Below are 14,731 nucleotides of genomic sequence, written 5' to 3'. Positions count from 1 at the left end.
AACGCCAGAATACAGTGCACCAGACAGGGCTCAGAGAATGCTGACGCGAAGATTCTTCCTGTACACAGAAGCTGCAATAGTCCAAATTTGCTCTCCTCTTTTCTACTGCGTTGCTGTCCACAGCAATAAATTACTGCCTAAATTGCTGTGCTGGCACTTTGCCATAAATAAGTGGCCTTTGGTTGAAGTTTGGGCACTCATAGTCTAAAAGGTTTGCCATCACTGCTCTATACCATAGATGAGGCCATTTCTTCAAGATGAAATATGTTTTGGAAAATGATTGGGCACTTGATTTACATTTAGCTGGCAGGATGTGATGATGCCCGTGCTGCATGTTTGACTTTAAGAGCTCCAAATTTGCTGGCAAAACAAAATAAGGTTTTATGTTGCGTCTGCATGTTCTCATAGTTATTGTGTGTCTCCTTTTATACTCACAAATATTTCTCTAGATAACTATCGCAACCTTGACTGTTTTGTTACAGCAAATATGACCGATCAGATTCTTGTTACACATTTAACATCTTGTATCAAGAATCTGAAGCATGTATTTTATCCAGAAGCAGGACATATCGGGAGAAAATAGATGTAACCTCTACAGTAAGAAGAGGGTTTTTGTTGTGTGTTTAATTTTTTTATAAAAGTTACATTCCAAGAGTATGGAGGCAAATGTTCTGAGTAGAGTAGGAGGAGGTATCATTAGGGTACTCTACAGTCAGGCCTTGCGCACACTACCATCTTGCGTCCGTACATACACTCACCGGCCACTTTATTAGGTACACCATGCTAGTAACGGGTTGGACCCTCTTTTGCCTTCAGAACTGCCTCAATTCTTCGTGGCATAGATTCAACAAGGTGCTGGAAGCACTCCTCAGAGATTTTGGTCGTTATTGACATGATGGCATCACACAGTTGGCGCAGATTTGTTGGCTGCACATCCATGATGCGAATCTCCCGTTCCACCACATCCCAAAGATGCTCTATTGGATTGAGATCTGGTGACTGTGGAGGCCATTTGAGTACAGTGACCTCATTGTCATGTTCAAGAAACCAGTCTGAGATGATTCCAGCTTTATGACATGGCGCATTATCCTGCTGAAAGTAGCCATCAGATGTTGGGTACATTGTGGTCATAAAGGGATGGACATGGTCAGCAACAATACTCAGGTAGGCTGTGGCGTTGCAACGATGCTCAATTGGTACCAAGGGGCCCAAAGAGTGCCAAGAAAATATTACTCATACCATGACACCAGCCTGAACCGTTGATACAAGGCAGGATGGATCCATGCTTTCATGTTGTTGACGCCAAATTCTGACCCCACCATCCGAATGTCGCAGCAGAAATCAGACCAGGCAACGTTTTTCCAATCTTCTACTGTCCAATTTCGATGAGCTTGTGCAAATTGTAGCCTCAGTTTCCTGTTCTTAGCTGAAAGTACTTTGCGTTCAGAGATGCTCTTCTGCCTACCTTGGTTGTAACAGGTGGCGATTTGAGTCACTGTTGCCTTTCTAGCAGCTCGAACCAGTCTGCCCATTCTCCTCTGACCTCTGGCATCAACAAGGCATTTCCGCCCACAGAACTGCCGCTATCTGGATGTTTTTTCTTTTTCGGACCATTCTCTGTAAACCCTAGGGATGGTTGTGCGTGAAAATCCCAGTAGATCAGCAGTTTCTGAAATACTCAGACCAGCCCTTCTGGCACCAACAACCATGCCACGTTCAAAGGCACTCATATCCCCTTTCTTCCCCATACTGATGCTCGGTTTGAACTGCAGGAGATTGTCTTGACCATGTCTACATGCCTAAATGCACTGAGTTGCCGCCATGTGATTGGCTGATTAGAAATTAAGTGTTAACGAGCAGTTGGACAGGTGTACCTAATAAAGTGGCCGGTGAGTGTATGCCCCCTTAGATGGCTATGGTGCCCGGGCTTGGTACGGTGATCACAACAAGTGTTCACCGTTCCGAGCCGTACCTACAAAAACATAGAGCATTAGGGTTGCATGGTGGTTAGTGGTTAGTATTACAGCCTTGCAGCGCTGGTGGGGACCTGGGTTCAAGTCCCAGAGTCAAAATCTGCAGAGTTTGTATGTTCTCTATGTGTTTGTGTGGGTTTCCTCCGGGTTCCCAGTTTCATCCCACACTCCAAAACATACTGGTAGGTTGATTAGATTGTGAGCCCCATGGGTACAGGGAATGATTGGAAAGCTTTGTGCAGCACTGCATTATCTGTGTGCGCTATATAAATAAAATAATAATAATTATTATTATTATTAGAGCACGCATATGCAGCCACTGACACATGCATGAGGCCTTAGACTAGAGTTATGTGTGCCCAACAGATAAAAGGGTTTCCATTGTGCTCCCAAATGAATAGAGCTGCTGGTCGCACATCAGCTGCATTATTCATCTCTATGCACTAATAGAGATAACCAAACACTGTACATGGCTACATCTTTCAGTGCCGTTGCCATAGACAATGAATGCAGCAGGAGTGCCCATACTCATCCTGCCACTCCATTTATTTGGGGTACTGTTCTCTTGATCTGTGGAGATCCCACTACTGGGATTCCCACAGTTCAGCAAGTTATTTCCCATCCTGTCAGTAGGGGATAGCTGTTGTGATTGTACTATCCTTTTAACCAATAGGAAACAGAATCGAGTAGCCTACAGGTCATGTGTACATCAGGGCCTGTACCTTCTATCATGACATGTGCCTTGCTATATGTTACAGATTGAGAATAAACTGATGGAAAAGATTCCCCTTTGTGTTCTTCCTCTTCTTTTATTGTCATTTAACTGTTGTATATCAGAATTTTCACCAAATGTTCCTATACTCTACCCTGTGACTGTCCTGTATGTGTCTCCCTAAGAAAAACAGTATGGGGGTCATTTATCTTATTTCCCCCTTCTCTTTTTGCACCTTACTAAGCGTAATTATTTTGTGCAAATCGCACCATTGTCTTTCCTAAGCATGGTCAGGACTGGCGTGTTATTGTGCAATTATTTGCGCCCATATAGGCACAGACAGTTATAGGTATCGCATGGGCTAATAAAAGGTCAATAAACCCCCATTCTCAGGATAGATGCAAGTCCCAGAAGTGAGGCGTACACCTACAAAGTAGTAGGATACTCGCAGCGGGGGCTTCCACCTATTGATGTATTGGGCAGGTTACCGCACAGAGTTTATTCTACGCCAGGCCACATGTGAAAAGTCACCGGCGGCAGCAAGTGCCCTGGCGTTGGGACAGTAATGCCACTGGCGTGAAGGTGGTGGATTGGGGCAAATATTCGCAAGTGCAAGCAATAAGCTAGAATTTGCAATTATTTCAGGGCGCTGGCGTGGTGCAGAGGTCCTGATAAATTTTAGGCACAAACCAGGAAACTGCTTCACGATGAACTCTGGCGAACTGGTGCATCAGACTGAGATAAATGAGCCCCTATATGTCCTCGGCTCCAATGCCTCCTTTCTCCTTGCACTTTCCATATTCCAAGCTTTGGATTTGGCTCTCACATTGTGGCCGGTTGTTTACAGGCAAGTTTGTTCTGCTGTGCTATATGTGAACCCACCTTACATGGATAACAAACCTGTGGTACAATAAAAGAATAAGCTGCAACAAATGAGTTGCTTCGTTTAGTACTTGTCTTGCCATATTTTTGTTTTTATAAAGTTTTGCCAATTTCAGAAGATAAGAAGCAGCAGTAAGTAAAAATGACTGTGAATGCCCACAACTCATTCTTGTGCCAGCTCAGAATACTTATTCTGTACTATATCAGCCGTAAAAACTGACAAGATTTTTATTATTGCTTCAGATCACATTTTAGTATTGTCGTTCGTGTGAAATTGCTGCAAACCTAGGAATTGGTATGCAATCTTCAAAGCAAACAACAGACTCAAACTCTTCTGCAGTAAATCCAAAGAATATTGTGAAATAAACGCACTGTGCAGCATGTGACGACATGCCAGTCTAACCACGTAATGCACGTAAAGCCAAGGTACCAGCGATGTACCAGCCGCGTATACATGGTGACGGGTGGACGTGCCCGGCCGGCCAGAAGTAGTCAGGGCCGAGTTTCTGAGCCCCTGTAAATGTACAGGGGTACGGCTCCGACAGACCATGGCGATGGACACCTCGATCACCAGACGAGACACTTTTATTTTTTAACAAACTCTCCCCAGACCGGCTCCGAGTTTTTTTCTAACACTTGTACAACCCCTTTAACACCACTTGCCCTCTAATTTTTGACACTTTCACTGACTGGAACGGAGAAATGCAGAAAGCTCAAATACTGCTCCATTTAGAAAACCGAGTGAGATGGAGGTCAATAAACATAAGAAAAGAATATATGTGCGGGCACCGCATTAGACTGGTGCAAAGCAAGGAAGGGAGTGCCACTCAAAGTTGTGAAGAACAACAACTTACATATATATTTATATATATATATATATATATATATATATATATATATATATATATATATATATAACACAACATCAAACGGAGTGCACATCCAAAGTAAAAGAACCATGCTACAACTATGCTTTTATAAATACATTATAGTACCAAAACAAAACAAAGACCAAACGGCCAGAATGCCAAAAAGAGTAAAAAAAAAGTTAAAAATGCTTAAAATGATCCCCCACGACATGACCTAGTCCAAAAATGAGTCTGAAAATATGTGCCCCTTTTCAGTCTGTGCTATGCAGATAAAAATTAACAAAATAGGGAATAAAAGGTGCGTACAAGTCCACTATAGACAAAACATATATGTAATGAGCAGTGATAAAACACTATAAGAAGCAATACATAATTAAATAATGACATCACATATGTCAATACAAAGACAGTTATAGCTATCGCAGGGGCCGATAAAGGATCAATAAACCCCCCATTCTCAGGATAGATGCACGTCCCAGAAGTGGGGCCCACACCAATAAAGTAATAGGATACAGGCAGTCCCCGGGTTACATACAAGATAGGGACTGTAGGTTTGTTCTTAAGTTGAATTTGTATGTAAGTCGAAACTGTATATTTTATCATTGTAGTTCCCGACAATTTTTTTTTTTGCCCCAGTGACAATTGGAGTTTCAAATTTTTTTGCTGTAATAGGACCAAGAATTATCAATAAAGCTTCATTGCAGACAGTTTTAAGCTGATTATTGCAATCTGGGACTATTTTAAAGCATCCAGAGAGCTTCACCAGAGGTCACAGTGGGCAGAGGGGTCCGTCTGTAACTATGGGTTGTCTGTAAGTCGGGTGTCCTTAAGTAGGGGACCGCCTGTATATCATAAATTCCTCAGATAGGAATAACCCTTTCGACTTCATTTACATTTATTCCTAACATCCTAACGAGGCGAAGAGTCTAATAAGCTGCTTAGATAGGGAACAGAGGGGAAGTTTGGCCGTATTCCCAGTAATATTCCATTGTAAATCTACAAAATGTAGATCCTACTCCCTGGTATGTGGGGGAATGAAATATCTACATGTAAAAACAACCTGTTTTATTTCAGTTAGTGAGACAGGACCTGAATCTATTGTTTCGATTATTCCACCCTGGACCATCTTTGGGCAAAGTATCAATATCATTGTTTTAAAAAATGGGGGCTCTAGGGCCCAATTCCCTTGAATTGGCAGACATTCATAAAGGGGTACAGGACAGAGGACTGGAACAGCCCCAGACTAGAGACAGGTGGTAGGAAGTAATAGGTGATCTTCTGTGGTAAGACAGTGGGTCCACACATGGAAATGTTTTGGGAAATAAAAATGTCTCTTTTTCTGGGTGACAGAGCCTCAGTGGGCCCCTTTGCAGTAAACTCATGTGGTGGCATTAGAAATTCCAAAACTAGAATAGTCTTCTGTTCCCTAAAATATTTCCTCGCTTATCATAGCAAACAGCCCCCTCCTGGGTATTTAATATAAGCCCCCCTTACACCCTATGGATTTATTAGATACAGCCCCCCTCACCCCTATGGATTCCTTATGTAGAGCATTATGTGGACCCCCCAAGCAGCTCTGGGCCCCGGCAGTTGCCCGTTATGCCCAGGGCAAACAATGCCTCATTGTAAATACATCTGTGACCATCAAGTTGTGCCATAGTTTTGAAGCCACCAAGCGACTTTGCATCTGAAGAAGTTAAGTCAACTTTTTCCCAGAAACCCACATGCCTGACTGAACTATCTCTGCAGACCTTTCCACCAAGATATAACTCTTGGATTATACTTCCACGCCTAATAACCTTTAACACTTTTTTTCTTTAGCTTTATTTGATTCTAGCACACTATGAAAATTAGGGAGGCTCCTGAATTCATTTTGCCTGTAGACCCCACAAGAAGAACGTGTGTGTATCTTCTAGTTCAGCCGGCACTTCTGTCTATGAACATGACATGGCCGAGAGACGTTCCAGACAAATGTTTTCTTTGGCTCCACCGGACAGTGTTCTAGATGCTTTGTGATCTGTGTTATGGGGGAAGGGAGACTTTCCATTCCTTGAGTTGAAACAGCAGTTTTTCAGCTTCATAAGGAGCTTGGACTGGGTCAGAAGATTGTGTATTTGAATATTTAAATTTTTTCCATTTTAGGCTGTATTCACGCGACCGTTGGGGGGACATATGTCCGGCCACAAGCTCATACATCCCCCATAGACAATGGGCGCACAGAGCGATACGGTTCAGCACACGTGTGGCACCATACCGCTCTGTACACGGGGAAAAGATAGGACATGTCCTATCCTTCCTCGTTTTACGGCACTGTGTGCCGTGCATCACAATGGAAAGGGGGAGAGGTCCCCACTCCTCCTCGTTTGTGTGAATGTAGCCTTAAACATTTTTTGATGCAAATTGTATGATTTATACATATAACACGCTTTCTCACATGACTTTTGGTGCATATGAAGGCCTCTATTCCACTTACCAAAAAAGTGGGCTCATCAAAGTGGGGTATTATAAGTGGCCGATCAGGTTTGTTAATTTTCTAGCCAGAAAGTGGCTTAAAGGGTTTTTCTGGTCCTTTACCACTATACTAAGTATAAAAGTATAAAATGAGGGGAACAGGGCTCTTGCCCCAACACCGATCATCTGTAACCTATCCTATTCGTAAGTCATTAATAGTTTGGGGCCAAAATATCCCTTTAAATACGAGCTCCACTTAGCATCATCCACTAACAGGTGTAGATTTGAGAATCTCGTGACACTTTGTACTTTATGTTAGTTAAAAAATGTTGGTGATATGTTTTCTACTTCTGCTGTTTTTTACATCAAAATAACTTGATAAGTAACATTTACCGAATGCCTACGTTATGCTGGCATGGATTTTTCTGCGTCCTTTCATTTTTGTTGGATGTTATGAAGCTTAGAATTTTAGGTGTCAAGAAAGAGAGATGTCTCTAACTATAGCTAGTCACCCTCTAATAGATATTATTAGCTTCACAGACGGCGCTAAAGGTTATATATCTATGGTGTATAACATACTCTAGTCCTTTCATCAGGATAAGTACCCTCTCTCTATCCGTTCCAAATGGGAAGAAGATCCCTCTGCCATGCAATGGTCGGAGACGTTATCCATGCCCCCTACATTGTCCCTATGTGAAGCTGTCACGGGTGGACCCGCGACCCACCTCGCGAGTCGCGGGCTCACCCGTGCCTCTCGCTCCCCGCAGGCGCCGCGCCAGCGCTTCTCACCTTCCCCCGCCCCCGAGTCCCGGCCTCGCTCCGTGTGCGCGCGGTACCGCGCCTCAGGGCGCGCGCGACACTTCTAGGAAATTTAAAGGGCCAGCGCGCCATTAATTGGCGCTGGCCACATTGCCTAAATCTATTTAAGCCTGCCTCTTCCTGCAAGCCCTGCCGGATCTTTGTGCCCCACAGCCTTAGAGAAAGCTCTGTTGCGATTTGCCTGCGTTCCAGTGTTTCCTGCGTTCTAGTGTCTCCTGCGTGCCTGACTCCCTCTGTGTTCCTGCGTTGCCTGACTACCTCCGTGTTCCCGTGTTCCAGTGTCTCTCCGTGTTGCTGTCGTAGTTCTGTGTTCCCGTACCCTTCTGCTTGGACCTCCAGTTGCTGACCTCGGTTTGGATTCTGACGTTGCATCTCTGCCGCCTGCCCTGACCCTGTGCCTGGACTGTGACCCCGAGCTTGACTGCTGTTTCTGTACTTCAACCTTGGCCGCCACTGCAGACAAGTCACGCCTGAGGAACGACCTGGTGGTACCACGCCGCAGCTTGTCTAACCCGCTTTGCGGCGGGCTCTGGTGAAAACCGGGTACCACTTAGACTCCGGTCCCAGGTAGTGGCTCGAGTCATCGTCTGCAGTGGTCCAGCGGATCCACATCCCGCAAGCCTGACAGTAGCACACCATCTCTCACAGCTGTATCTAATTCATAGAGTGTATCCGACCCCACTTTGTCTGCACAAGAGAGGGTTAGACGATAAATGTCCTAAGTGTGGGGTGGTGGGAGTCAATTTAATGCATTAATTGTGGGAATGCTGGACGTTTCTGGAAAGGAGTGCTAGCTCTGATTTCAAGAGTATTTGGTGTAGTACTACCGGCTGTTCCCACAACGTGCATATTAGGTTTAGTGGAGTCGGGGGATATGGATGAGGGCATGACCATGGGGATTTGTAGAATGATTTATCAGGCCAGGAAATTGTTGTTTGGTTATGTATTGGTTAAACCCCACAGCACCTACAGAAGAAATGTATGTAAATAAAATGAACAATATCATCCGTTTAGAAAAATCTGTTTATTGTAAGAGAAAACCTAGTGCTAAGTTCAAAAGAATGTGGGGACCATGGCTGGACACTGCTGGACTTTCCTCAGTCCATGTTTGTTATAATCCCTTATCGCTGTCTTTGTAATCTACTGCTGTCTGTTATTAATGTGTCATTACCGAATGTGTACGGTCAAATGGACAGGTGGAAATACATGCTGTACATTTGCTGCAATTCTGGTCTGTTTGGGGGATGGGTTGTATGTTTAAGCAGGGGTAGGAAAGGGGTTTTGTCTGTACCTGTAATGATAAAAATTGTTCAATAAAAAGGATTTGATTTAAAAGAAAGGACGTTACGTGCAATTTTTCACATTTTCATAAAAACCTCAAAATCAGATTTTTGAGGGACCTGCTCAGATTTCAAGTTTCTTTGAGAGGCCTAAATTATAGAAATACTCCATAAATTACCCCATTATAGAAACTCGACATGTCACTGCCGACCGTGACGTACTACTACATCAAATGTCGGAAAAGGGTTAACTTCAGAGCTCAAATTCTCATGTACATGTGACTTTGTGCAACCAATATACATCCCACTTCAAAGATGATGCCTGGATGATGCGACCACAATTTCTGTTGACGGGTTCCCTTTGGTCACCATAGGCAGCTGTTTATCCTGCCTAACTCTTAAACCCAGCCCTCATTGAGTTAGCAGTGTCTGAATAAGATTGTGCATTTATCATCATGGTCACGTTTACCAGGTCCACATGACTATTCACAGGAGCCAACTAGCCACGGCACTAGTGTATAAAGTATCTGGATGCTGTCACATGGGTATTGAGAAACACAGATTTTATTTGGCTTATACAATGTAGAGGTCACCATCACTTTTAAAGGACCATCACTGTGATAACCTCCATAGGGTCGCCCATGTTTATGGAAATTGAGGAAATAAAAACCACAGTCAATGTATTATCTTATAATTACCATCTTTAATTAACACTCCACCAAAACAGAAATTAGGATTGTTTTACAAATCAGTGTCACCAAGCGTAACATTATAGAAGCACAGGAGACAGTGAGTGACACAGAGAGGAGCCCGCTCTCTACAATATACCTTCCTATATAAATATATTAAATACTTCACATGAAGTCACATCACGTGGCTCTTGTAGATCACACTTCTTTATTTCACACATCGTCCTACCTATTAGTAATTATGGGACTTTGGAGTATTACAACTCTTCAAGGGGTGGTTCATATTTAGATACAGAAACAGCATCTCTCCTGTCCATTGGATATCTAAATCTTTCCCAACATTGTATCTATGGAGAGGACTGGTGCCATTTTAGGATGAGGTGTTAAAACATGGTTCAGTTTATATTGTCAATACTAGAGGTTAGAGGCTTCTAAACAATCTGACTACGTATAGCTCAATATGGCTGTTGTAGATTTTATATTTATCCATGGTACATTTTAAAAGCTTTAGATCATTGGTGCCCAAATCCGGTCCCTCTATCCCTTAGCATACAGGTTCTCCACTCTATCCGGGAGGTGTCCCATGAGCTAAAGATCATGGCAATCCATCCATCTCAAAGACCACATGTGGCCATCATTGCCGTAGAGTGACACAATAGAAATTAGTGTTTCCCGGGGGATTTTTCTCTTCTTCCTTCATTTATTTCACTGTGGATATTTTGGTCAGGTCAATATCCTACAGATCACTAGAAAAATGTATTAAATAAGAATAAATGAATAAAAATCGACATCGTTCAAGTATAGTTCCTAGATAGTACAGTACTCAATGTTATGTGAAATGAACCCTTCCTACGTCAAGGATTGACATTAATGAATTATCTTAGTACTAGGTGATGTGTTAATGTTATGGGGTCCAGTTATCAAAACCCTTAAAAACAGGAGGACTTTACTACAACACTGAAGTGGTCAGAAATATTCAGATACTAGCAAATATAGAAACATTTACCAAAAAGTGCTGTACATGAGAATATATTTAGGATCCTTACAGATGTATCAGTAAAAGTGAATTGAATTTATATAACACTAGTGAATATACAACCCTGTATCTTCATTTAGAGTCATGGAATATAATGGTTATCCTTTAATACCCTGACATCTAATCTACAGTCTATAGCAATGTCTGGTCTCTTGTAGCAACATCATATACTAGCACATGGGGGTAATACCATCACTTGGTTATGCTTGTCATCACCATCAGTTTTCATCATTGCAAACTATAGACTGTCAACCTACAGGACCAGCTCTTTCTTTGCTTTTAGGGCCAATGGCAATGCTAAGGCCTACGATACCTTTTGAAAGGAAGACACAGCAGTCCATCAATACTTGCCCCATCTATAACATATATTCTGCCTTCCCCTATATGGGGCTTGTCAGGTAACTGGACCCTAAGTACAAGATCCCATAAGCAGAGATCCTCTAGATTCCTGAGCTTACATTGTCTCTTCAGTTCAGCGCTAGGAAATCTGTGTTGTGTCAGGTTTTCCTTCATCTTCCTTTTCTTGGACAAGTCCTTCAGTGGCTTCTTCTTGGATGGTGAAGTGTATCTCAGAGGAGGAAGATTCAGAGCTCAGGCTGCTGTCTACTATATTGTAGTCAGTACAGAAACGGCTTGGCACAAAACTGTCCTGCAGGATGGTGAGCATGGTGCTCTGCTGGGGAGGCTTGGCTACAGAGAGGGAAGAGGTACTTTTTCTAATCTCTGTCCACAGCTTCTCCTCATCCTGATAGAGCAGAAGTAGTTTGGATTCTTTCTCCCTCTTTTTTGATCGCATGTAGACCAGCATGATGCCCGTCAGGAATATTCCATAGAAGGACATGACAATCAGAATGTAGAGATACTCATTGTTATCCTTCCCATTGTTTACTTGGCTTGGTGGTTCCTGATACGAGCTGAAGTCTTGGCTCGTCATGGTCCCATTAGCCATTTCTTCCATCCTCAACATTGAAGCAGAGGTTCAGTCTATCTGCTAGATCTGCAAAAAGATAAAAATATCTTGTTAACAAAACAACATGCAACGCAAGAAACCTCAAATGTATAACAAACTTATATCCACTGTAAAATGGAAGGACTTTCCAATGAAGTCATAGAATGAACTAGAAAGTTGCCTCCTTCTCTAGATAACCAAAAACTGAATGGGTTTTATCCCAGACTATAAATGGCATAGATACAGTGTTGCTCATTTACTAAGTGTCCGAACGCCGCATTTTCTTTAGGTTTCCTGAATATTTCCGTTTTGCGCCGAATTGCCCCTGGATTATGGCACACATGATCGTATTTTGGCGCATCGGCGCCGATTTGCACACGACAGAAATCAAGGGGCATGGCCGTCGGACAACCCGACAGATTTGGTCAAACCGCAGAATTTATAAAAGGAATTGTGTCGCAAGACCAAGCACTCACATGCACCAGGAAGAAGCAAGTGAACTCCGGCAGACCTCGGCGCAGCAACGACACATGCAGGAACCCGGACGCACAATGTTAGTGAATCGGGTAAGTAAATTTGCCCCTGTATCTAACTTGTTATGAGAATACAAGTGAATCATAATGGACATTGTCATCTTTGCACAGGTTTTTTTTCACTTGGTTTATGTTCCCTATGTATTGTTTCTGAAATATTATACAAGATGACAAGTTAAAGTCCTACAATTATAGGGTTAAAATATTACTCCTTGTATGGGAGAGGATCAAAATGCACTAAAATACAAAGGGTGATAGAAAATGGCAGCTCTAAAATTTTGCATTGTTCATAGTCTATAAATAACAGCCACCTCATGAGAAGACCCATATAGCAACAGTATCAATGTAAGATTCTTTATGACTGAATACTCTGCACATAGTTCAGGTTTGCCCTTTGTTTAATACTTCATGTCCTGTACATCCCAATTTGCAGAATAAATTGTTCCCATTGATGTTCCTGGAATTTTTTCCCCATAGGAAGTGGTGAATGTGGTTAGTAAGCAGTACAGTGACTCCCCAGTGTATGAGCCGCTGCATCAAGCTGGGACAATTTTAATAAAATACAGTAAGTAGAACTAATCTGGCATGTTCTAAGATCATCTTTATACTAAATAAAAAAAGATCTGGATGCTGAGCTTGAATATAATGTGAATAGGATAGGATGATCTCTAACCCCATAATGAAGTATAATTTCTAAAAGTGCAGAAAAGTTCAACAAATAAACCATTTTCCCTTACACAAAAAAGAATGTTGCCATTTCTACAATGCACCATATTGTTGTCCAGCTCATCCTAAGGTGTCCCTGAGTACTGTATTGTTCCTAAGCCCGATAAGAAAGTGTCACACTGGATCACTTTATACTGATCAGAAGGCAAGACATGAAAGCCCCGGTGCCCCATTATTGCCCCCATATGAGGACCACAATTTAGAATTCTGATATGGAAAACTAGTTTTTGATATGATGCAATAGTGAACTTCAAATGATCTGATATGTTTTATAAATCACATTCTGTGCTTTCTATCATTATGAGATTGCTATAGTAAATCAACCCTGAGATGGCCTCTCTTAACATTGCCTGTATTCTGGCAGTCCCCAGGTTACATTCAAGATAGGTTTGTGCTTAAAGCACATCTACCACCAGGATGAAGGATTATAAACCAAGCACACTGACATACTGGTGTGCGCCCCCTCTGGCAGGATCTGCTCCTCTTGTAGATTCTTAAAAAAGGTTTTTAAAATGATGCAAATGATAGGTGTTAATGGACCCTGGAGCCCCTCTGGCCTATTTGCATAATGTTTAAAACCTTTAAAAAAAAAAAAGGCATAGAAAACTCAATGAAGAGTGGATCCTGCTCGAGGGGGCACACACGAGTATGTCAGTGACCTTGGTTTATAATCCTTGATCCTAGTGGTAGATGTCCTTTAAGCTGAATAAGAATGTAAGTCGGAACAGGTATATTTTATAATTGTAACTTCAGACCTTTTTTTGTCCCCTTGACTATTGGATTTTCCAAATTTTGTGCTGTCATGGGAACAAGGATAATCAATAAAGCTTCATTACAGACACCTTACAGCTGATCATTGCAGCCGGGGACTAAAGTAAAGCATCCAGAGATCTTTCCCAGAGGTCACAATGGTCACGTCTGTAAGTTGGTTGTCCTTAAGTCGGGGACCGCCTGAAATGGTGTATTATACGGCAGAACACTTGTCACTTGTCAATCCTTAGTCAGTAAGCAGTCCGAATTACTAAATTATATGCACTTATAATCTTTCTATTACTGTGTACATATTCTTATAAAAAAATTAGTTTAATAAAGATGTTTAGAAGTGATTTATCTAGAGTGTTTAAGAGTAAAACTCTTCTAGTTCTTCATGGCAACCAATCAGAGTTCCGTTATTATTTTCCAACAGCATTTTATAAAATGAAATCTGAGCTCTGATTGGTCTAGAACAATTTGACCTCAGACGCTTCTTGTACTATGGTATATGGCGCTACGTGCATAAAAGTTTGAGACCTAGATAATGATTGTGACTTCATATACAATGTGATGTCTCATTGTTACAGCTTCTGGTGTACTATAATTTAGTATCGTTCAAAATGACACAAAACTTACTTCTGGTGAGGCTACTAGTAAGATAGATACATTGTAAGGGATATTGTTTGATGTAGACTTACGTGTAAGAAGCACTTGGCGGTAAATTCAGTAAGATCTGCAGTTCTTGTTCTCTAAAGCTGAAATTGGTGTCCAACTGATGTTCTGGCAACTCTGTGCACGGCAGGGTCATATATAGGCAGCCGTGGACGTCTGCGTGACATGATGTAGGAGGGGGAGGGTGGAGGCTTGAAGACATGCAGAACATCCTACTGAACTTATGACAGCCACAAGGGGGGAGAATCCAGGAGAAGGAGATGGATGGAAGACTTCTAGCTCTGATTAAAATTAGCAAAGTAAATGAAGCCAAAAACAAATGACGAAGGGTTATCCTCACATCTACGGCTGCTGACAGTAACGACTTCAATCATGGAACACTTTCGG

At 42.2% G+C, this 14,731-nt stretch overlaps 1 protein-coding gene across 2 annotated transcripts; it reads right to left on the bottom strand.

Annotated features, from left to right (window-relative positions):
• Positions 1 to 9,669: 9,669 nt before the first annotated feature.
• KCNE4 (potassium voltage-gated channel subfamily E regulatory subunit 4) lies at positions 9,670 to 14,529 on the bottom strand. Of its 2 annotated transcripts, XM_072143147.1 has the most exons (3): positions 14,371 to 14,529; positions 11,170 to 11,708; positions 9,670 to 10,421 (listed from the first exon to the last, which is right to left on the bottom strand). In XM_072143147.1, the coding sequence occupies exon 2, from the start codon at positions 11,676 to 11,678 to the stop codon at positions 11,190 to 11,192; it is 489 nt and encodes a 162-aa protein (XP_071999248.1). In that variant the 5' UTR covers positions 11,679 to 11,708; positions 14,371 to 14,529; the 3' UTR covers positions 9,670 to 10,421; positions 11,170 to 11,189. The 2 variants fall into 2 exon arrangements, with proteins under 2 accessions (XP_071999248.1, XP_071999247.1); XM_072143146.1 differs by having other exon boundaries at positions 9,670 to 11,708.
• Positions 14,530 to 14,731: the final 202 nt, after the last annotated feature.

The sequence above is a fragment of the Engystomops pustulosus genome, chromosome 3 (assembly GCF_040894005.1).
Source record: "Engystomops pustulosus chromosome 3, aEngPut4.maternal, whole genome shotgun sequence".
NCBI lineage: Eukaryota > Metazoa > Chordata > Amphibia > Anura > Leptodactylidae > Engystomops > Engystomops pustulosus.
The sequence above is the reverse complement of the archived record's forward strand: the minus strand, read 5'-3'. Positions and strand labels throughout refer to the sequence as shown.

Bases quoted from the DNA above. Each gene is read 5' to 3' on its own strand.
- KCNE4 (XM_072143146.1), bottom strand. From the start codon at position 11,678: ATGTTGAGGATGGAAGAAATGGCTAATGGGACCATGACGAGCCAAGAC.